Genomic DNA, 23749 nt, shown 5'->3' with positions numbered 1-23749 from the left:
TAAATTCTGTGAAAGTTGATGAGCTGCTGGAATAATACATTCTGAAAGCTTTTTAAACATACAGGAATATTTTGCCTAACGTGTTTTTGGAAATCTTTGTGTTTAAGTCTCTGATTACAAACCTCACACTGAATTTTCAAGTCTCTTATTGGAAATGTGCCAGATGCCTTCAGTTTCTGCTGATGAGCCGAGTTTCAGTTTGAGAGCATCGGGCCCATCACGCTTTGGATGGGCAGAGTACACTGCAGGGTGGATCTGGAAGACCACACCATCCCTGGGCTACGGTAAATTGCAGCCTGTTGTGCCCACTTTTGTGTTTTACTTAAATAAATGGAGCAGTCCAAGTCGCAGATACTCAGCATTGTACTGAGAGAGTACAATCCGTTCTTAGTCTTGCGGCATTCCCAGCATAAATTTGTGTTGTTCCTGTGGGCAGGACAGGATAGAAGAGTCAGGGCAGGCTGCTGGCTTTGGGTAATAAATAATAAAATTATTGAGCTAATAAATGGCTTCGGTGTTGCAGGTTGTGGGATTTTCCTCGTTTACCGTTCTCATCTTGCAGTAGTTTACAGGCTAATCACGTAAATAGCAAGAATACGGGGCTTTAGCACTGAGGAAATGTGACTTCTTGAGGAAGAGGTTCTGTTACCTGGGATACTGTGACTCTTCTAGAGTGTTTTGTGTGTGAAAACTCCCTAACAAGGTGCACAGTATGAGAGTTTTGGGGTTTTTTGCCAGCCATTTTCTAATTTGAGGAGGACACGTAATTTAATTTAGAGAAGGTTAACTGTCTTCTGTCTCCACAGCCATCTCTACAAGAGAGTTCTCATGTATTTATCCAGCGAGGAGAATGTGTATGTCAGACCCAACAGCTCTGGCTGCAGTAGAGGAGTGGGAGTTCAATGGAAACAGAGGGATTTGCTTCAGGCCTCAGTTTCTCCCGTGGAGACGGACACTGGTAGATGTCTGCTCAAGCTCTGGGTGAAGCTGCTGAGGGTCAGATCCTTGCAGTTCTGTTTGGCTGGGCAGGAAAGGATTCTCTGGGCTTTCCTCATGGACGGGATGAGGATTATTCCCACTTCCTGAGGGACAATTCAAAGCCCTCCTGGTTCGGTGTGGAAGGCTGGCTCTGTCAGCAGTCTGACCTGGCATTGTCCACTTGCTTTCCACATGAGGTCGTGCTGCTTCATCATTACACTGCCTTTCTATCGCTTGTGTGGGGGGTTCCGTGGGCGTGGAAAATGGCTCTGATGTCTCTTGCTTAACTTCTGTGCGTTCTGGGCTCCCTGCTGGGTGGGTCTGCAGGATTGCTTGTGCAGCTGCACCGTTGGTGTCTGCAGGTACCGCTCGAGGCAAGTCTGCTGGCTGCTCTTGGGGTCTGTTGTGAGACGGGGCTCCTGCCAAGTGGGCCATGGTGGGAACAGCGTTTGGGCTTCCAGCAGAACTCGCTGTTAATCTGTTAAGAAGCCTTTGCCATTTCGCATCCCACAGAATGTACTGTGGATCTGTTAAAATCGGGGAGGCACTCTATCTGCACTCGTTTGGCAGTAAATTGTAGTTTCCCCGTGCTCTCTGAGGAATATGGGTGTTGGGATGTGCTGGCCTTCAGCTCTGCCTCGGAGGGAGCTGAGAATCTCAGGGGTTTGCATCGCTTGTTTGTTTGTTTGCTGAATCATGTGTGTGCTATCAAATTGCCCCAGAGGTCATGGTGAGCTCTAAAGAGATGGTTTTTCTTCTTTGCTCGTTCAGGGGAGAATCTTCCAACTGTGCTGTCAGTGAACTGTAAAGTTCCTGTTTAGGAACACTGCTGGAAAACTGAAGTTTCTGGGCATTAGCTGTGCCATCCTGGGAGGATCCTGCAGCATCTGTGTGGAGACCCACTGCTGCTGGGACACCACAGCCTGGGGCTGGGGAGGGCATCTGCCATCCAAATCTCTCCCTCTAATCTTTTTGCCATGACTTCAGCAGCTCCTGAGGCCAGTAATCGCTGTCAGGATTCAGAGCGAATGCTGGGACCTTCAAGGAGGTCACTTCTATGCCTGAAGGATGCTGACTCATTTTGTATTTATGGCTGGGATGCAGGATGCCAGGAAGAAGAGTAGTAGGAAAGTTCTTCTCAGTGATTTGAAAGGGCTTTTGTTTCTCCTGACCGGAGAGTTTGTTTTTAAAAAAACCAAAAACCCATTGTGAGTATCCCACCAAAAAAACCTTGAATTCCACATGGGGTTTTCATGTTATTTTTGAATAGAATAATGAGTTAAACGTGTCTGTGCACACAACAACCCGATGATCTCAAAAGAGGGTGGAGGAAAGGGAACCCTGCTTTTGGCTGGTGAACTCTGGGGTGACACAAATACAGGAGGTCCCAGTTTGTAAGGGAAATGACATCACTCAGGTGATAGAAAACGTAAGTGGATGTAATAGTCAAATTTTTATTCACCGTTAATAGTGAAAAGAGAAGCAGATGTGACGATCAAGCGTTCTGGTGCTGTAGATAAGACCTGTGGATGAAGTTGTTGGTGTTGGGTTATTTGTTACCTTTTTTGCCCAGTGGTTTGGGATGTGGTTTATCATAAAATGCATAGACAGATCTATAGCCCAAAACTTAGTACAGGGATTTTTTTAAACTCCTCCTACCAAACAATCCAAGCTCTACAGTAAAATATCTCTCGTTAAGTTTCCACTTACTCATTTAGAAATATCTAAGACGATACAGCCACTTCCTTTGCCAGTTTGTTACTGCACCTTTCAATGCGTTCAGGGCTGTTAATGAAGAGAGCCAAACTGAAATGCCGCGTAAATAAATGACTCAGTAATTTGCATCTATGTTTTGAGACAGCTACAACTAAATAGAGCAGTGCATATTTTGAAATCTGAAGTATTAACTGATCAACAGTAATCTTGATCTCCATGGACTTTTCAGGAAGAGAGTGTGAGAGCATGGGAATGCACCCACATCCTCCCACCTCCCAAAAATGTAGGAAATGTGTCTTGAAATGTCAGAGCAACTTCGCAGGGTTGTTTGCCATCCTCCACTTCTGCAAAAGGGCCCAGTCAGAATAGAATTACACATGTACTATTCCACGTAAACTCAATTTTGTGTTGGGCTGAGACAGTTCTGAGGAAGTGTTTTCAGCATTCTCTTGAATAAATGGCTGAATCTGAGCAGCAGAGCCTCACTTCAAAGTTATACTTCTTTTACTCCTTCCCATATTTTGGATGACTCAAGCCTTGCTCTCCCAACTCAGGAGAAGGAGCTGCTGGGAACCTCTTTATGTCAACACAGACAAGAATTTACTCTTGGTCCAGTAAGCCTCTTCAATCCGAAATTCCTTCTAATTTCTGTTCCAGAAATATAATAAATAAAATGATGGCAAAAAACCCAAGAAACATAATTTATGGAATACTTGTAAAGTGAAGAGGCCGAATCTATTTATCTCTGCACTCCTACTTCAGGCATTTTCCTGGAAGGCAATTTACTTTGAGACTTTAATAATTTAAGTAAAATAAGTAAAATATTTAAATGAAATATGTCATTGTACGTGTTGGACAAGCAAAGATGAATATCCTGCTCTAGAAAGCTGGAGAGGGGAGAAAAAGGAATGCAGGGAGATGCTGAAGGTAAACTCTGATTTACAGATCAGCTTTCCCTCATCCAAAATCCTGCAGGTTTGGTTGCTGTGTGTGGCTGGATGGGGACACTGCCAGGAGCCCAGGCAGAGCTCTGCTGACCAACACCTGCACACCTGGGGTCACCTTCGGCAGCCTGTTCTCACCTGCACAGTTTAACTGGGGCTTCAGCTCTTTGTATTTTAGTCAGTTGCCCTGTGTGATTGCAGCTTCAATAATCACTTCTGCTGAAATGCTGTTGTAGAAACTTGTAACCAAGCCCTTGAAGAAAAAAATGTACAGAGGCACGGTTAACATAGGAGCCCACATCCTGTAGCCCTGGAACATAACTGATGTAGAGCTCAGCTTCTTGAATTCTCTCTGAAATGCTGGTGTTTCTTAACCACATGCAGATAAGTTTCTGATTAGAACACCCCAAATCCACTGCTCCTGTGTTTTTTTTTCAGAGTCATACAGAGAATACAGAAAATTATGAAACTTGGTTCTGTTTCCATATGAAACACCGTTTTATGTTAAATTAAAGCATCTAAACCCAGGAAAGAATTCAGTAAATTCAGTTTTTACAGGCATCTCTGTGACCTTTCACACCAGTGCAGCCATAAATTTCTGTAAACTGTGTGCTTAAATGCTTTGGGCCAGTGGACAAACAGTTGCCCAGCGCTGTGACTGTGTATCAATCAAAGACCTGCATCTAAACAGGGCTCCTAAATCCCGTGCAGAGCCTTGCTGATCAATAGCTGCTGTCCCCGTGCTTGCTGAGTTTTCTCTGGGGTTTGTTTGGTGGGTTTTTGCTCTCAGCACTGGCCCTTTCCACCGCCTTTCCATTCTCAGGAGAAAAGAGATTATTTAATGCTGGCAAATGGAGTTTCTTGATAGAATTATAGTTCTGTTTGTCTGGCCTGGTGTATTGACCCCGATATCCAAACCTTAATAAAAAAAAAAAAAAAGAGGTTTTAACCACTGGTGTGGTTTTTAGTTTCGCTGTGCTTTGTAGCTATATTGAAAAATATTGTTTTCATCCTTTAATTTTCCAGCTATATACAATTTCAAAGGCACGGGGGTATCACAGCTATCCCTGCAGATTGGTGATGTGGTCCACATCCGGGAGTCCTGTGAAGGTAAGTCACATTTTCCATTTCTTTGTGAATAACATCATCCTTTCACCTCACAGCAGTTCTCCGTCTTACATCAGTAGCTTTCTAATGCCCCTCATTTTTGTGGTGGTCTATTTTGAGGAAGAACCTAATCTTTTCTGAAGAGCCAAAATTAGACATATTGCAGTGCGTGTGGTTTTTTAGGAATGGTTTCATCAAATGAGGAAGTCATCAAGGTGAATGCAGAGTTCATGAAGTTTGTGCCAGCTTGTGATATACCTCAGGGAACTTGCATTAAATTTGATTTAAGATTTAAAGGAGTACACTTTTAGCCTCCAAACTAAATATTTGTTACTGGGAGATATTGAACACCCTCATCATCCTGTTGTATAATGAGGAAACCCAGTTAAGAATCGGAGTGTCAGCACGATAGAAACAGTTCTGAAAGCCATCCAGCTTATTGAGCATGTTAAACAGCGAAAGTCCAAGTCAAGTCACGCAGGACGGACAGTCAATACTTTCCCAATCCCCACTGATTCTCTGTGAGTCTGACAGAGCTACTGAGATTCCCATTGCTATAAAGCCAGGAGAGTGGAGTTATGGCTCCAAGGAGAGTGGAGTGAGTAATAACTCGCTCAGCAGTTAGGTATCTGCAAATGTCACTCTGAGAGTGATTTATTTTCTATTTGCAGTGATGCTCTTGACCAGGTCAAGGGTTTTTATAAAAATTACAAATTGCTTGAAGCTTTGAAAAATATGTTGTGAAATTGTCTTATTCAACCTATTTCTGTTGATGGGGCATGTGTCTTATTAACTGCAGTTAAATTGGAGAGAGAGGCCAATTGCTGCAGTGCAGAGGCAGAGCCAGCTCAGTTTTGGGACACCTGGTGTGTTGTGGTCACAAGGCTGCAAAGACTTTGAAGCTGGTTCCACCACACAGAGCTCTGTTTTGTCTGGAAACAGCAGAGTATTTGAGGGAGGAGCCCCTGAAAAACCATGTTTACAATGTACTGGAGCGCAAAAACACAATTATTTCTCTTCTGTTTGCAAAATTAATTCAATATCTTTAAGCATCAGTGAAAACATTGATGTCACCCAGCAGTCAACAGAGTCGCGATGATTCTGTCCTCTCCTAAAAAAAGTAATTCTTTAAGCCTTCTTTCTAAACATTTTGGCTAAGAACAAAACACACACACAAACCAGGAACCTCCTCATCCCCGTATTGTCTGTTAGTTGAAGAAATAGCATTTCAGGCTTAGGATTCCTGGGGTCCATTTGTTGTCAGCCCAGCCTAGCGAGTGGAGTGCTGATTTTATGGGGTTATTTTTTATCTAAAAGCCTTTCCTGAATCCCCTGCCCTTGATATGCTCTGTCATGCCTTGCTTTATGAAATATATTCGTCAATGAAGAAGTGGAATCCTTCTCATTGTGTGAGCGAAGTTCATCTTTTATCAGATATCTTCAAAATATGTTGCCAGCTGCAGCTGGTGAGTAACCAAGGGTGACAGGATTCTTCCTGTGCTCCTTTTTATGTCCTGTTTTAGTTGGTTTTGCACGCACAGAATGTATGCACAGAACACATATGTGCTGTCACAGCCAATGGGATGAAACAAATTTTACACGCTTGGTTGTAAATTGAGACTATGTGCAAATAATTCAGTTTTAGCAGTAAGATGGAATTTTATTGTTGATAAAACACTGCAGAAAAAAAAAATCCCACAGCAGAAAAAACAAACAAAACACTAAAAACAAACAAAACAAAACAAACCACAAAAACCAGAAAACAAAACAAACAAACAAACAAACAAATCTGTCCTGAGTATTTCTTTGAGGTCAGCAATCATCCTGTGACTTTTAGCATCACCTTTCTGACTGTGCTGTTTGGCATTGGGATTTCTTTCTGTTATTTTATGTTTTGCTTGCATGGCTGCAATACCTGTGAGAGAAAGGATGATAGCAAAGGGATCGTATCTGTGCATGAAATTACAATTAGAAAATATATGCTTTTGGTCATAAATTCTTTCTATGGGATGGGAGATGTAGTATTCAACAGAGTTAAAAATTGTTGCTGGGCAGATGATGGGGTGTATACACAGGGGATGTGGCCCCTGATCTTATTTAGTAAGGCTGAACTCTGCTTTTTATGTTTTTTTGGAGTTCATTGAGACTTAACCGTGGAATACATGGAACAAAGCCTGGATTAATTTTTAACTTGCCACTGCTGCAGTTCTGCACTCCTGTCTTTCAGAGGAGCTTTCTCGTTACAAATGGTGCAGGAGCCCAATAATAGCCCTGAGTTTTCTTGACATTCCAATTTGAATTTACACCAAGAAGCTGCTTATTGTGGTTGGGTCCAAAAGCCATAGTTTCTCATGGCACAACAGTGACTTAACCTTATCACGTGGAAGGAAATTGGATGTGTAACCACTGTGTGCTGTACTGGATTAATCCTGGGCCTAGAACACCGTAAGAGCTTCATGGGCCATCCAGGACCATCAGGATTTGTGGCTAACATAGACATTTAAGGGTGTGCACATACTACTTTACAGAAAAAATATCTTATTCTACCTCTTTAACAAGAGCATGGGCAGTTAAATTCTGCGTACAATTATCTGTACTCACTCTGCAAGGCTTAAAAGCAGTCAATACAATCCTATTTGACAATATGTAAGTCACGCTTAATACAATCCCTGTTACTCACTTTAAGCTATGTATGTTTGAAGTAACTATTAATTTTTACAAATACCATTCTAGGTTTTTTTTTTTTTTTTCCTGTGGAACAAACTCCATGATTTTACTGTCTGCTTTGTAGTGCATGGTTTTTATGTCATACCGAGTGATCTTTCTTCCTTTCAGGTTGGTACAGGGGTTACCTAGTGAGGTACAAAGGAGCAGAGGTAAGATCACATTGTCCATTCCTATGGGACTGTTTCTTAGGGGTCAGCCCATGAAGTTTTGAGTATCTCTGCCTAGATGCTCCTGATCTCTCTGTTCTGGTCTCTCAAGTCAGCTCTTTCCACTCTTTCCTTTCAAGATGACTAAAATGATCAGCATTCATCCCGGACAATGTTGGTAAATAGGAGTGAGGACTGGGGAAAGCAGATCAATGAAGAAGAAATGACTGTGCCTCCAGGTTAACAACTGTTGGAGCCACCATTTTAATTGGATTTGGGCTCAATTTGCTGCTAGATGTGCTTGTCTCTGTACTTTTCCCAAGGATTCTTTAGGTTACAAACAATAGAAACAACTTGTATGAGGCTTAAGTTCTTAAATATCTCCAACGTACAAAAATCATATTAATTTTTTCTAAAGTCAATATTCTTAGACTTGAAAATGGAAAGCCACAGAGGAAAAGTTTTTACCCTGGGTATGATGACACCTGAGTTAAGTAGCAAGAAAATTACTTCTTAGTTTCAACTGCACTTTTCTAGAAGAAAAGCATTTTTGTAACTTGTTCTTGGTATAAGATTTTCTAGGGAGCAGCAGTGCAAATGTATTAAAACACTTCACCTGTGTTTCAATTACTTCGACATTTCTTTTGACTGAAAATGTTATTACCATTTCTTCTACGTAAAACTTCTATTTTTATCAATTAAAATTTGGCCTAAAACTGAAAAGGGAAAATATTTACCAGAACTAACCACTTCCTTTTAACTAATTCTTAATTAATTCCTAATATCGCTAAAGGGCTTCAAGATCATCGTGCGTAACATGTAGATTTAAGAAGTATTTTTAATATCGTGTACTAAGATATCACTAAATTTACCATTACTGGGGCCTTCTTCTTTGCTTTTTCATGGACTTTTTTGAACTTCAATCTTAATGAAAAAGAGCGTGGTAGCGATAAGACACGATTGTGTTTTGATTAAGATCCAGTGCCTAAAAGAGAATGGTTATGAAAGCCACAATCTAATTCTGAGAAAGGCTTTGTAAAGTAGCACATTTGTTCTTGAATTATTGTGGTACTTGAAGTACCATAAGTGAGTTATTGAATAGAGAAGAATCCAGGAAGGATCTAGTTAATTGCCCAGGTGAGATTTGCCAGTTCAGGGGAGGATTGTCACGGACAGAGTGATTGTCAAACATTCCTTTAGGATGACTTGAGACATTTCAGCTTCTGTAGAGCAAGGACAGTCACATTAGAATCTTTGTCTGGTGACATTTGTTTTCTACAGAGGTCAGTTAAAACAGATATGAGATGTTGTACAGACACTTTATAAAGTCTTTACTGAATTTAAGTTTTATTTTATTAAATTGTATTTAGTTGAACTGTTTTCTGGGGTGGAAGATGATGTTAGGAACAAAGATGCTATGCAGTCTACATTGGGAGAGATATGACAAACTTCCATTATTTGCCTGTCAAATAGAAATGCATCCATCTGGACAGAAAACTAAATATCCAGGAGTTAGTTTGGGCATTACAGTTTGTCACTACAGTTTATGTTCACGGTCACGGTTGTCACCCAAATGTTTTTGAAGAGTAAGTGTGGATTTATAATTTTTTTTCTCTTTCATTAGGGAATATTTCCTAAATCCTTCATCCACATCAAGGAAGCTGCTGCTGAAAAGGAAAGGTATTGAATTCATCTGTTTTATTACATCATTGAGCTTTTCTGCTGCAGAATGAGTTTTAAGGCGTTTCTGTACCTCGCCCACAGTAAGTACAATACGCACCCATGAAATGCAGACGCTCGTGGTGATCTTTCCTTCTCTTTCCTAGACATTCAGAAAATGTCATTCCTGCTGAGATTCCCTTAGTCCAAGAAGTTACCACAACTCTCTGGGAATGGGGAAGCATCTGGAAGCAGCTCTATGTGGTAGATATTTTACGTGCCGTTTGTTAACTCTTAGTCCTATTTATGCACGCTGGGGCCTTGTTCAAATTCGTGTCTCTTCCTACATTCAGGGCAGTGTCTGGGTGGATTTAAGAATGTTGCTTTCTCATTACTAAGATTTTCTTCAGTGGCTTTACATGCCTAGTGACTTTGAATCTGGTCCAGCCATCAGCCTTGGACTGGATGATCTTGAAGGTCTCTTGCAACCTGGATGATCCTGTGGTTCTGAAAAGAGAAAGCTGACATTGCTGAGGAGTGCTGTAGCTTCATGCATATTGTTTCAATGCCTAAAGTATCCTATGCATGAGAAATTCTTCATAAGTTTGATTTGGTGCATTGGAAAGTTTCCAGAAAGGAGTATGAAAAATAACTGGGATGCACTTGAAAAAGATTCATGGTGCTCTTGGATTGCTAGAACAGAAGTTGTTCAAGGGTTACTGGGAGCAAGTAGCTATTAATAATTGGCAACTTCCAGGATAGTGCTGATTGTTCCAGGATCCCAGCCACTGGATTTTGCTTCATTCTGTTGGGGCAAAGGGATCTTGAAGGTGCTGTAGTTTTCTGAAACATGTCACTGTTTAGTTGTCTTGATGAAGCCAGCAATGAAAACCTTTCTTTATTTTCAGTGAATGACAGTAGAACTGCTTTAGTCCCTTCTGTGTATTCTCTCATTTTTTTCTTAAATGCAGTAATACCACAATCAGCTGTTGTTGTTCCCATCCGTATCTCATACAGAAGTTAATAGCTTTTGTAATGTTTTCTCTTGATGAGAATTTGTTAAAGAATTCCAAAACAGTGCCATTAAATAAAACAAAAATAACACCATTCCCTTTCCTGACACAAAAATTCATGTTATTTCTTTATGATCACGTGCAATATTCTGTCCTTAAAAATTTGTAGGATGAGACATCATTATTATGCCTACTTCTAGTTCATGCTGTCATTTAGCATTAAATGTGACAGGGAGCCTTTAGTTGTCAAGCTCAGTGTTTCACTTCGACTCAAAGCCTGAAACTAACTGAGGTTTTTTCTCTCTTAGGCAAATAAGAAGGCCAGGTTCCAGCAGGTGCAGTCCATGATGTGTGACTTGATGGAGTGGCGGTCACAGCTTCTGTCCGGGACTTTGCCAAAGGATGAGCTCAAAGAACTCAAACAGAAAGTCACATCAAAAATTGACTATGGTAACAAGTAAGTGGCCCACACTGCTTCTGGAAAGCAGGATTTAATTGGAAGCACAGCACCAAAGAGATGGTGATAAAGTTTTCATGTTTGCAGATTGGAACTCTAACGTGTGGTTCATTTGGAATCTTCCTTTTCTGACTTCTCCCCGTAACTGCTGTGCTGATAGTGGATACCATGATGAGACTTTTCATAGAAAAATACTTTTTCAAAAGATTGATTTCTTTCTTAGTTATAAATACATGAGCTTGTCAATTAGGAAGATTTGAGTTCAGATAGCCAGCCTCTATGTACACGTACCACCAGCATACCTAGGGCCCAAAATTTGTCCATCTGTCACAGACGTGGCCTATGTCCAGTAAGTGACCCTCAAAAGTGGTGCTGGCAAAGTGCGCTTAGTCTGCAAACAAACACCTCCACACCCAATTCACTGGGGAATTCCCAGGTTCTGGGAATAGAAGTGAAACTACCAGGGACAGAATAGTTATTTGACAGTGTCTTGCCTGCTTGCTAATAAAAAGTCACTGCAACGCCACGTATTTTTTGGCAAAATTGTCAGGTTGTGTGAGGTTAATGGTGTCCCACCATCTGCTGTGGTGGGGGGGAGATAGAGCTTGTTAAAAAAGTCTTCACAGTGTTGTTTTTACAGGCATTAGAATCTGCTTATAAACTGTGTTTAGCTGTTTTAAGTGACTGTGGTGGTCGTGGCCTGCAGGCCTCTGTGCAGCTGAAAGTCTATAATTACCTGCGGCTGCACGTAAAAAGTGACCAGAAGGTGTTATGAAATTCTTAACTTGTTCCCTATAATTTGGATGAAAATTTGCAATAAACTGTGTTCATACAGAGCACACTGTGGAATACATACATCCTACTGCACAAAAGAAGCCCAGCCGTGATTAAGACAACATTAAAATTCATTTGCTTTCAGGCTTCTGTTTTGTCGCTCTTACATTCTTTCTGTATTACGAGACAGTAAAGTGTTTCCTATGGGAGAGTAGGGGTGAAGGGGATGTTTAAAATGATTTAGATTGCAAGCTGGAAAGTGTTTGTAAGCTCCTGGAAGTGTGGGGTTGAGTGGTGTGGTGTGAAGGAAACTTCCCAAACTGTGGAGGAAGAGTAAAGGGGAAAGGACAATGGAGGCTGAGGGGGTCGTTGTGGGATAGGGAAAGAGGATGGAAGGAAAATCGGAGTGGTTGGTATGACAGCAGGGCAGAAAGCAGAGCTAAGTATTGGGACAGAAAGGGTGAGGGAGCAACGTAAAAGCAGAAGGTAACAGGAAGGTCCTAAACATCTTGATTACGAACACTGAGTGTTAAGAGCTAAAAGCGATGACGACTGCCAGAAGTCGGCGAACAGGGTGGATCTGTTTCATGGAAGAGGCATTTCAAAGCTTTGGTGACATTTCTATAAATTCCTAAATATTAGACACCAACTTTAAAAAATCATGGGGTACAATTAAATTTTTCTTCAGTGAAATGCTGTTGCATGTATTTAAATTTTATAACTTCAAGTCCTTAAGTGCCTCCTTGTTTATTACGTTTCTATGCTTTCTTTATGTAGAAGGAAATAACCCTACCATTATGCCTTTTTTATTTTCACAGAGTACTTGAGCTAGACCTGATAGTTAGAGATGAGGATGGAAATATCTTGGATCCAGATAAAACAAGCGTTATCAGCCTTTTTCATGCACATGAAGAAGCAACCAATAAAATCACTGAGCGAATTAAGGAGGAAATGGTAGGAATGACTGGCTGAACTTAATGCTTCCTTTGCTAAAATCCGAGCAAAAACTAAGGGTTGAAGGAAGGAACCACAAAATTCGGTGGAAATTTTTTCCTCTGACTTAGGAGTAGATCCACAATCTTGCGTTATAAATATGGCAAAGCCTCAAATGGAATTGCATTTGTGCGCTGGATTTGGGCTGTGGGCTGGGTTGAAAGCTCGCGTCTGAAGCTGGTTCTAAATCTGTTCTTGAGCTCCTATATGGAAATATGTCTCCACTCCACCCATGGACTACTCAGTAGTCTGAATTGCACAGGGAATAGTTACACACTTGGAGTTCAGGCTGCAAAGCAGCACTGACCACAGCTTGTTTTCAAAAGACCGTGTGACTACACTGGTTGTTTGCTCAGTGTTGCTGTTTGCTAGTTGGTCTGACGAAGCTGAAGAATTTAAGCTCACTGAAGGGGAACTAAGGTGAATTCAGCATAGTCTTCTGAACAGCAGAAGTTAATGTGTCAAAACAAAGCTGACAAGTGCATAAATTAAATCTTTTTAAATGCAAAGCAGATGACTACACTTCCTTGACCTTTTGCAATATTAAACCTCTGCGAGCATTTATAAGCCTCTTTGGTTCTTTTCTCCATTTATGAGAAAGTAAACTGCAAAAAAGCAAGTAAATCACTAAACAGAAATTAGTTGGTTTGTCATGATACTTCAATGACATCCATGATAAATTACTGGAAAACACCTTGTAATTGACAATACAAGGAAAATGAAACTTGGGAGTCTGTGGCAGACTGTGGTGACTTATTTTCAAAATAGGGACAAACAATGGGTTTAGAAGTGTTTAAGAAGCTGCTTCTTGCTGGTTAAGGTGGGAGGCAGGTAGAATTCAGGAGCCTATTTTTGAGTCAGTGAACCTGCTCAGCTGTGTCCTGATCTCAGCATGTTGTTTGTCTCCTCTTCAAAGAGTCTGACTTCATCCTGCTATTGCTCCAGCACACTGCAGCCCCACTGTGATGTGGATCATAGGCCTTCTGCTACAGCCTAGTGTGTTCAAAAGCAAATTCTTTCAGGCTTGTAGGCTTATCTCTGTGGTGACATCTTGATACTTGCTCTTTTCTTGGAGAGTGGGGAGAGTATTTCCCCCTTTACATCATTTCCTACTGGCTGAAGAACCGGCCTAAGACATGGGAGTCACAGAGTAGCTCAAGGTGCAAGAGAATTATGATAATTGCTGAGTCCAACTCCCTGCTCTCCTTCTCAGTTTTAACTGCTACATGTTCTAGAAAGTACAACTGCTTGTAGTATGACACCATTTCAAGTCATGGATTATTATTGACTGATTTTCCTCCTCCTGGGTAGTCAAAGGATCAGCCAGATTATGCCTCATACTGCCGAATGTCTTCATCCCCCACACACAGCCTGTATGTCTTTGTGAGGAATTTTGTTTGCCGAATTGGAGAGGATGCAGAGCTCTTTATGTCCCTGTACGACCCACAGAAGTCAACAATTATAAGGTAAAGCTTTCTCCTCTGGCTGCAGAAGAGTAGCAAGTGGCCAAAATGAAGTAAAAAAATTGCCAGTGTGCTGTAATAATATAATAATGCAAAGAATGTGTAAATAAAAGGAATAAAACCAAAAGCAATGTGGAGCATGGACAGATCTTGCTTCCTGTCTGCTGCTAAAGGATTCTGAGTTTCCAAATGTTTTCATAGGTAATTCCTGGGTTGAACATTTCAGAAGTTTGGAAAAGCCTCAGCCCCTTTCAGTTTTTAGAGATTGTTCTAAGTGGGCTGTATTGCGGTGTTTGGAGTAAAGTGCTGAAGGGGGAGGACTGAAAAAAAGAATTACATTTATAAATTTCTGGGTAGATAAAAATTCTGTTGAGTATTCCCATCAAACAGACTATGACGATGGTACCTGTTTGTGTTATGTTCAAGATACTCTTTTAAAACTTACTGTTGAAACTTTTATAGTGTTTCTCCTGTCTTTTTAGTCTGGTCTTAGATTTGAATCATCACCACAGGGTGTCTGTTATGCAACTTTAGTACTGTGTAAAGGGAGAATTTTTGAATCACTTGACAGTGAGATATTTACCTTCCAAACAGTGAGAACTACTTGGTGAGATGGGGGAGTCGAGGCTTTCCGAAGGAAATTGATATGCTCAACAATCTAAAAGTGGTGTTCACAGTAAGTGTTTTCCAGTTTCCTTCCCTTTGTATTTGCAAATGAAATTCTCTTCTCTGTGGTCACTGTCAGATCTCATGAAGAGTGAACAAGATGAAGACAGGAGCAGAGGTAATCTTAGAGCAAGGGGACAATGGCAGTGGCACGTAAGGCAGTGACAATTTCAGTGGCCTTTCTTCAAATTACTTTCCTGCCTCATGAATTTCTTGATGACTTGATTTATTTGTTTTTGTCTGTGGTATCTCTTAATTGTTATTATTCTCTCTATTTATCTTACTTTGTTTTTTTTTTTTTAATTTTAAGCTGTCAGTTTTTTCATCCTTTTGATGTGCTCAGGTTTTTTTATTTGTTTAGCTTTTGGGGGTTTGGTTGGTTTGGGAGTCTTTTGTTTACGTTTTTTCCCCCCCCACTGATTGCTCAGATTCAGTTTATTACTGGAGGTCCTCTTTCAATTTCACAACTTGTTTCTTCCCCAAGTAACACTACAGTTCTTTTCTGTTTGTTTCTTAGGATCTTGGAAATAAGGACCTTAGCAGAGACAAAATTTATTTAGTTTGCCAAATAGTTCGAGTGGGAAGGATGGACCTGAGAGACAGTAACTCCAAGAAATACACACAAGGGCTGCGGCGGCCCTTTGGCGTGGCAGGTACCTGGAGTCTCCGTGCTATGGCTGGGTCAGGGTAGAGATAGAGATTTTTTTTGCCAGCCCTGGACTATTAAAATCTCTACCAAGACATGTCAGAATACCCATCAGCTCTATCAACTGTGTTCTGTTCTTGTTGAAATCTGTGCAGACTACATTGACATTTTAGTTCAAGTCAGAAATGTGCTTTTGAATTTCATTTTCTAATTATTCGTATAGTGCTGTATTATATTATATTGTATTATATTATATTATATTATTCGTATAAAGCTGTGTGAGTGAAAGCACAGAACCAATTTAATAACAGATTCTCTTGCAGATGAAATAAAGTCAGTGATTATGGCCCAAAAGCACCACCAAAGCTCTGACACTTGTATTCACGAGTTTGGACTAAAGCTGGTCTGAATTCTCCCTCTCTCTCCACAGCAGCATGGTTGTAGTAGTGTGGACTTTGCACAAAATGCTCTGCCCCACAAACCCACCCCTGCTGCTGAAAAATCCACATTTACCTTCAGGCACAAGAACGTTCATAGATAAGAGAAGCTATTCTGAAATGCTCTTATATGTTCTGATGATTTTTCTTCTATTCTTCTAGTCATGGACATCACAGATATCATAAAAGGAAAATCTGAAAGTGATGAAGAAAAGCAGCATTTCATTCCCTTTCATCCGTAAGAGTGCCATAGATATATTTTTTTATACGCCAAAGAAAATATTTATTTATCTATCTCTGTGACTGTAACAATCTGTGAAACGGTTAAAGAATAAGAAAGTTTTCCTTTAACAATTTTGTGTTGTAATAGTGCTAATTATTTTGGTGTGGTTTAAATGGCATGTAAGAGTTGCAGAGGTACCACAGAACGTTAAATTAATGAGCAATTCCACGAATGTGCTCCTTCCGCCAACTGGTACCATGTCTGATTTCACAAACCCAAGTGAAATAGTTACAACTGAGATTTGCAAGCAAGGATAACTACTATTTTATGAGCTTGGTTCTGTTTAGAATTTGAGAAAAATCTGAGTAAAGAACTGTTTCCTTTAAAAAGTAATAGAATTATCAAATACTGTCTTCAGAAGAAATGCCAGGGCAGCTGCCTAAAAATGTGATGCTCACAGGTTGAATGCAGAGATACCAGTGGAAATACTGGAAATAACTCGGTGTGTCCTACATAGCACTGCTGCTATGTGCTATAGAGGGTAAATTTAACTCTGAAAGACTCGGGTGTGACACACTGCTTTATTTTTTCACTTGTTTCCAATTTGACCCAACGCGTTTGCTGTGAAAGAGTTTATTTCTAAATGCAAAAGTAGCTGAGGAAAACTCCAAGGTCGTTTATCCGGCTGTTTGTCAGGGAGAGTGGACTGAGCTGGAGTGGCACGTTGGTGAGTGCACTCACATTGTCAGTGTCAGAAAACATCGTTCTTGGTCGTTGACTGAATCTTTTTCACTTCAGCGTACACACAACTGAATGTGAGTGGGCTGCAACCTGAGTGAGAGATAATAAAAATACCGAATATATCACAATCAGGCAGTGCTGCGAAGACTGAGGCCGTTAGTCACTTATGTTCTAAACGGTGTCTGCAATATTTAGCACTTAATTCCTCAGCAGACATTGCTGTTTCTCTTGCAGGGTAGTGGCAGAGAACGACTTTTTACACAGTCTCCTAAGCAAAATCACTGCATCAAGAGGAGACAGTGGTGGGCAAGGTAAAGTACGTTTTGATTATTTTCTTGTGAGCAATAAAGTATTCTTGTGAAACTTCATTTTATGCTGGAGCTGTAGCACCACCATGGAGGTGGGTCAGCTTTGAAGCGGAAACTGAGGCACCATCAGTTTGTTACAGAATCATAGGGACTATTTAAATTAGTAGTGACAGTTTTGCATTATAGAGCTTTGACCTTCATCTACAGGAAGTGGGGAAAGGGAATTCTTATCCCTGTTTTGGTGGGTAGAAGAGGCAATCAACTGAAGACAGAGGTTTTTTTTCCCCTACCAAAAATGTATTTTTTTTTTCTCTGTGTGTGTATGTACTTAATAGGTCTGTGGGTAACTGTGAAAATGCTGGTTGGAGACGTGATTCAGACTAGAAAGGATTACCCACACCTTGTAGACAGAACCACGGTTGTTGCTAGAAAGCTGGGATTCCCTGAAATAATCATGCCAGGTAGGAGGTGCTTTATTCTCTTTGTTCTCTAATAGAAAGGGATTTCTTCTCATTCCCTATGTTAATAAGCATCTGCTGCTGCTTTACTTGATTTTGTAATGGGCAGCTCAGAGGATCTTTAGAATTCACTCACGCTAACTTTTGTTCCCATATTAGAGGCTTATATAAAACAGTGAAATCCTTGGAAAGTAGTTTCTAATGCTTCAACAGGAAAAATAAAATTCAGGGAGGGATAAACCTATCTCCCTGAACATAACTTTCTTATCCTGCAAGTAGATATCCTTCTATCCATCCATGCTATGGCGAATGTCACTTGAATTTTAAATTAAGTTTTTTTTTTTATTGTAAATTATTGCTGTCCTTTAATAATAATGACCAGACGAATTTGAAATGCCTTGATTTCACTTGTACGTATGACGAGGTATTTTCCAGTCGAAATCACTCACTGTCTGCTGGGCTCCTTTTTGAAAAAACAAGTGATGCAAACCTTCCTCGCCTCAACTCAAGTAAAATCTCGATCCTTTAAAAGTCGTATGAATTCTTTCGGAGGAGAGAATTAAAAGATGAAGCTCCCTCCAGAAACAGAGCTGAGTGTTTGGGGAAAATTCCTGCTGGGATCATCCGCCACCTGACCAGCAGGTGTCGGGGCAGGACGAGAATTGCTCCGAGTCACTCCGAGCTCCCATTTGCTTCTCCTCACATCGTAGTTTTGCCTTGGCAAAGATAAAGAACTGAAAATTTAAGTTCAGGTGGAAAATGATAACTTTTTTATCTGTTTCACAGCAACCAGTGAGGTACTCCTGTGCAGTTTAGCTGATCCTATGCTCTCAGAGCATTTTAATTGCTTTTTAACCTTTCAATTTCTCTTTCAGGAGATATAAGAAATGACATCTATATTACACTGCTGTATGGAGATTTTGATAAATACAATAAAACAACTCAGAGAAATGTGGAAGTGATAATGTGTGTCTGTGATGAAGAAGGAAAAGTGTTGCCAGTAAGTTTTCTTTTTTTTTTTTTCTGCATGAGGGGCATAGAAACATGAGCTGCGTTTTTGGATGTAAGGCTTAACCTCCACATTCAGTAAAACACCACTATTCAAAACCTCAATTCCCTTACTTGTGTCATCCTGTGACATCTTGTGACAAATAAGTTTTATGATTTTTAAAGTGATCTGTCTATTAGAGCCCTATAAAAGTCTTGCATAAAAATGTAACAAGGAATAACATTGAATGACCTATTTTAGCTGTGCCAAGGAACAAATGCTGATTCTGACAATTACTGCATTCTTACTCTAGGGTTTTTCTTGAGGAAATTCCCAGAGGAATGCAATTTGCACACTGAAATGTTAGAAGTACCGTTTCTGCCAAATAACAAATGCTTGATTTGTGCCAGGAAGTCTGTGTCTCTGTCACTTGAATTAAGTACATGGCAAAGAATGAAATAATTGACAGCAATTACATATGCAACATAAATATTTACAGTGTCTTTTTGCTTGTCTGTTCCCATTTTGAAGATCCTTTGTCTTTTCCTTCGGGTTTATCACCAGTTTGGTATTCAGGGGGATTTTTGACCTGTCATTTTCTGAGCTTCATAGTGTTGGGATGGTGAGGGTGAAATTAGAAAGACATTCTTGAGATGAAATAAAGATGGAGTAAAACACTGTGGTTCATGACTTGTTTATGAACTGCAACTAACTGCTTGACCTAAAATGTAAGTTGAAAGCCTGAGCAGAGAAAATTCTAATCCCACGTAACACTTGAGGTCCACACAACAAACTGTAGCCCTGATTACAAAACTCTGCCTCTCCCTGTGGCAGCACCTGAGCATGACTTGCATGCACCGAAGTTAACTCTATTCTCTGTTCTGTCTAATCACATGAAAACAAAACCATTCCTCAGAGAAACAAACCCATTACCACGCTTTCAATCTTGTATTCCAAGATTATGCATGCTCAGTTCTGCAGATACATAATTTCTGCAGATCTTAGGAGAAAGTCAATTTGTCTTGTTGTCCTTGAGACAAAATGTCACACCTGCTTTCTGTGGGTAACAGGCCTTGGATATATTTAAGCAATGATTTTGAGGAGTTAATTGGAATGCAATTGAATGCAAGTAATAACAGAAGTGACTGGTTTTTCCATTTAGGCTGTTAAGATACCCCAAACCAACAGATTTTCAAACCCACTAATTGTATTAGTGTTTCTCATATCAGGTATGTGCTCACTACACAGGAAATTGGTTGGTTCCATTTAGGTATCAAACTAGTTCCAGCTGCAGGACCGGCCCTTGGTTTACTGTTAGAAGGAACAATCCAAGTGAATGTCACAGAGGTGACAAACAAGTAGGTGCACAGACCTTGAAAAATCTCTGCTCAGGCAGATGACGCATTGCTTTCTGCACTTAAATCCCTCTGACCAGACCACGCAAATCATCCTCAGGTATCAGCATCACGCCCTTCTGGTCACAGGGCATTCTGGTGTTTGAAGCAGACTTTTAAGATTCACTGGATTTTCAGTAGGATTGGTGCGCCTGTCAGCAGTTAGGATAGCCTGCATTGGATTAGTTGAATCTGGGCCTTCAGTAGAAATATCTGGCAGGTACCAGGACGTTGGTGCCTCCCTGTCCAGCAGAAGCTTTTACTCTGCATGTACAACTCAGCTGCAGACAGCCAGAGCAGAGGGATGCAGGCCGAGCCTTCACAGACTCACTGAGGAAAACCACAAGTTTTGAAGCTGATCAAGTCTTTCACTTGGCTCTGTCCTAGTACAGATATTCTTTAAAGAATGGGGAATTCTAATTGTTTATTGTTGGTGCCCCTATAACGTCCAGTTTGGAAGTCACCTCTGGTGGGTGGCCTAGAGCTTCTGAGACTCTGCTGAAAGAAAGTATTTAAAAATAAATGGGGAAATTAACAGAATCATGAAGCTAGGTTCTTTTTTTTTCCTTCTGTACTTCTTCTAATGACTGGGATGACATGTTGGTTACTTAAATTCATCAGATGGAGAAATCAAGTCAATTTTATGCTCTTCACACATCTCTTAGAGCCCACTGCGTGTGACCCCTGTGAAACGCAATTACACTGGCTGCACCCATAGATCATGGCTAATGTTTATTTCCATTGTCTTCAGAGGCTTGGAAAATGCAGTGTCTTCATGTTAATGCTTCCCCTCTATCGGTGCTGCCATTATGATTTAATTTTGAACGATGCCATATGCAAACTCAGACCTGCTGTGAGGGCGGGAAGCGGAGCCGTGAGAGGAAGCCGTGTCCCGGGTGGAATTCCCAGGCTGGGACCCTGAGGGGAGGCTCTCTGGTGACTCTTTGGTTTGGCTCAAGTTAATTTACCCAAAGTTGCTCCAAATTAATGAGGTTCTGTTTCTTCCCTCCTTTTGTAAGAATGCTGTCTGCCTGGGAGCAGGGGACAAACCCGTGAGCGAGTACAGATCAGTTGTATACTATCAGGTCAAACAGCCACGATGGATGGAGACATTGAAGGTATGCCGTGGATACTTCCCTCTTAACTTTTTCATTTCTTAGTGCCTCACACAGAAAGGATGCACAGCATCAGCTTCCTCCAAGAAACATCTTGTCCCTGACTACAGCTGAAGCATGAAGTCTTAGTCATACATCAGTTATTAGAGATACATGATCACTCAGGCTTGAAATTTGGCCTAGAAAATGATGTGTAGGTTTTGTTCAGCAAAACAAATGAGATCATCTTAGATAACCTTATGTCCTAACAGGGCTCATCAAAAATGAAATACTGCATCTTTTCTATTTTGGTGAAACGATGGAGATGAGGAGCTTCAAAATTATAAAACAAACAAGACCGAACCAAAACCCAAACGAAAACACCCACCCCGTCTTCTGATTTCAAAAAGAAAAAGCTGTCTTGCTTCTCTTTAGAGACACACTAATAATTACCTAATCAAGCTTTAATGTCTATGATTGGAAAATGCCCAGAAGCTACCAGAAACAGTTCTTAGGAAGTAGTGATAGGCTTGCATGATTTTTTGAAGACAAAATAGCCATGTGTGACAAGCTTGCAGTTATTGCCTTAGGGTACGTTACCTGTGATGGTGAAGGACAGGGAGGGACTGGAAGCATGATTTCAAACAGAAGTTATTTGTTGCTTTGAGCATATTGACCCATTCTGTTTATTGCTTATTATACTAGTTTCTTTTTAAAATTATTCCGTAATTCAATCTTGTGTACAGGATCACTAATAGTAGATCCTGTTGAAAAGGATAGTTAATGTTAAGGCATTGTTCTGTAAGATTTGTGAAGGGAAGTTGTGAATGCACACGAAGCTGTGTGAGTCCTTAAATTTTTAGAACTACAAACTTGATACTATGAAAAATTGTGCTTTCCCTGACACAGCTGGTCTTTTTTGTTGCAAGTTTGACCTAAAGTATGCTGCTTTAAGAATAAAGCACTTGCAAGTTCCTGTGATTCTCCTCAAGGCTTTGCACTAAATTTAACCACTAAAAAATAGTCAATTTATTTTGCTGGAATTTTCATACCCTTTTCACCTGTTTCACCTTTAATACAAGGTTATTATTTAATAATACCCTTTTCACCTCTTTCCTTTCCTGCTTAATAAATTGGTTGTCAATTTCTGTATCTGAAAGGTGGGAGTTGCATAATGCAGAGGTGTTTAATTCTCTGTGGTTAACATTAACTCACTGGATTCTGAGCTTCGTTTCTTTGGTGATGCCAGACTTTGAGCAAAGTCTAACAGATCATTGCTTATCCGCCACCACTTTTCTACTGTGGTCAGGCTCAACGGTTTGAAGCGGCCTGTGAAAGGCTCTATGGGACCAGAAGAAGTGGGGCTCATTTATTTTAAAATAGGGGCTCATTATATGTGCAACCACCCCCCCCCCCATAACTCTCCTCATTATTTTTTGATTTTTCAAAAGGTATCAGTCCCCATTGAGGACATGCAGAGGATTCATCTGCGCTTCATGTTCAGGCACAGGTCAACTCAAGAGTGTAAGTAGAGAACTTTTACTTTAGTGAATTTTAATTCATTGATGGGTAGTCAACCCAAATCTCTTGCTTTGCAGCTAAAGATAAGGGAGAAAAGAGCTTTGCAATGGCCTACATAAGACTAATGAAGGAGGATGGAACAACTCTCCAAGATGGCATCCACGATTTGTTAGTCCTAAAGGTAGGGGCTCAGATTTCTCTTTTTTCTTTCTTTGCTTCTTGCTTGCTTGCTTGCTTTCTCTCACACTGTTGCCTTTGACTGCATTGTGAATTTACTTAGTGCTAGATTGATTTTATCATTCTATCAAAGAAAAGACCATGTTTTTCATCTGAACAAAATTAAAAGATGTAGCTCTCTAAGCACAGTGAGAGGTGATTGCTCTTTTTACTGGTATTTGTGCTTTTGGCCTTCTGTAGCATAGAGAAAATTGTGCTGCAGCTCTGTACTTGGGTGGGTACCATTCCTCTTGCTGGATATGGAAGTGTTTGATCTGCTTGGAATCTTTATCTCGTGAATAAGCTGGGAATTCAGTCTTAAGGAAAATGCTTGTTTTAAACTGCAGTGAGTTCCTCAGGTACAAAAGTGAAAGTTTCGGCAATTTGGTTTTGGGTGTGAAGAGTAGCTTTAGTTACCCCTGCCTGGAAACAGCATCTTTGGCTTTGTGAAGGAAGCAGGGAGCAGATGTTTTGACTTTTGTTTTATTTGCCCACTTGGAGAATGGTGTCCAGCAGGAGCTAAGAACCAGAAATCACTTCCAGTGCAAAGGAAACTTCAGTTCTTTCTCTGCACTCTTCTCAGTAAACAAGTTTGCTGTATCATTAATACCAAGTGAGATGCATGCAACTAAATCAAGTTGCTTAGGCAAGCCAAAAGGGATTAATGGCAGAGTATAGTTATTTATCTTCTCTTCATTGAAACTATAATTTAAAATATTGAGACTAGAAGGAAAATTGTGGACCATGCGGTTAATGTTGGTTATAAAATTCCACCTAATTCATTTCTGCATCAGCTCAGTAATTTTTTTTTTTAAGCGATAGCATGGATGAGAAATGCTAAATGGAGTTGACCTAGTTTATGGTTGTGAGAAACAGACTTTCTGACATATGCTTGCCTATTCTAGTATTAAAAAGAGTAATTGTAAGCTGTGAGTGTTTAAAGCAGCCATACACGTGGTCTCTCAAAATAAGTAATTTGAAAACTGCTAAGTTTAAATTGTCTTTAGGCATTGGATCTTTTGGAGAAACTTTTGGATCATAACTTCATCTTTTTCCCATTGTCTGTCTGACTTGTCCCAA

General features: G+C 40.4%; 1 protein-coding gene across 2 annotated transcripts in view; it reads left to right on the top strand.

Moving 5' to 3' along the window:
- The window catches only part of DOCK2 (dedicator of cytokinesis 2), a 157252-nt gene that overhangs the window by 1839 nt on the left and 131664 nt on the right, over positions 1 to 23749 (top strand). For both annotated transcript variants that reach the window (XR_010723196.1, XM_066197618.1), the window contains exons 2-17: positions 4665 to 4748; positions 7581 to 7621; positions 9243 to 9298; positions 9445 to 9541; positions 10599 to 10747; positions 12340 to 12475; positions 13826 to 13980; positions 14572 to 14653; positions 15161 to 15296; positions 15889 to 15964; positions 16925 to 17001; positions 17334 to 17459; positions 18332 to 18456; positions 20858 to 20956; positions 22384 to 22456; positions 22531 to 22634. Coding sequence is in view for 1 of the 2 variants with exons in the window: in XM_066197618.1 (XP_066053715.1) it covers positions 4665 to 4748; positions 7581 to 7621; positions 9243 to 9298; positions 9445 to 9541; positions 10599 to 10747; positions 12340 to 12475; positions 13826 to 13980; positions 14572 to 14653; positions 15161 to 15296; positions 15889 to 15964; positions 16925 to 17001; positions 17334 to 17459; positions 18332 to 18456; positions 20858 to 20956; positions 22384 to 22456; positions 22531 to 22634 (1616 nt within the window). In the remaining variant the exon portion in view is untranslated. The remainder of the gene's footprint in view (positions 1 to 4664; positions 4749 to 7580; positions 7622 to 9242; positions 9299 to 9444; positions 9542 to 10598; positions 10748 to 12339; positions 12476 to 13825; positions 13981 to 14571; positions 14654 to 15160; positions 15297 to 15888; positions 15965 to 16924; positions 17002 to 17333; positions 17460 to 18331; positions 18457 to 20857; positions 20957 to 22383; positions 22457 to 22530; positions 22635 to 23749) is intronic.

This window comes from Chamaea fasciata, unplaced genomic scaffold (genome assembly GCF_029207755.1).
Source record: "Chamaea fasciata isolate MVZ Bird 193981 ecotype frontalis unplaced genomic scaffold, bChaFas1.0.hap1 SCAF_15, whole genome shotgun sequence".
Classification (NCBI taxonomy): Eukaryota; Metazoa; Chordata; class Aves; order Passeriformes; family Sylviidae; genus Chamaea; species Chamaea fasciata.
Note: the sequence above shows the minus strand (reverse complement) of the source record. Positions and strands in the feature narration are given on the sequence as shown.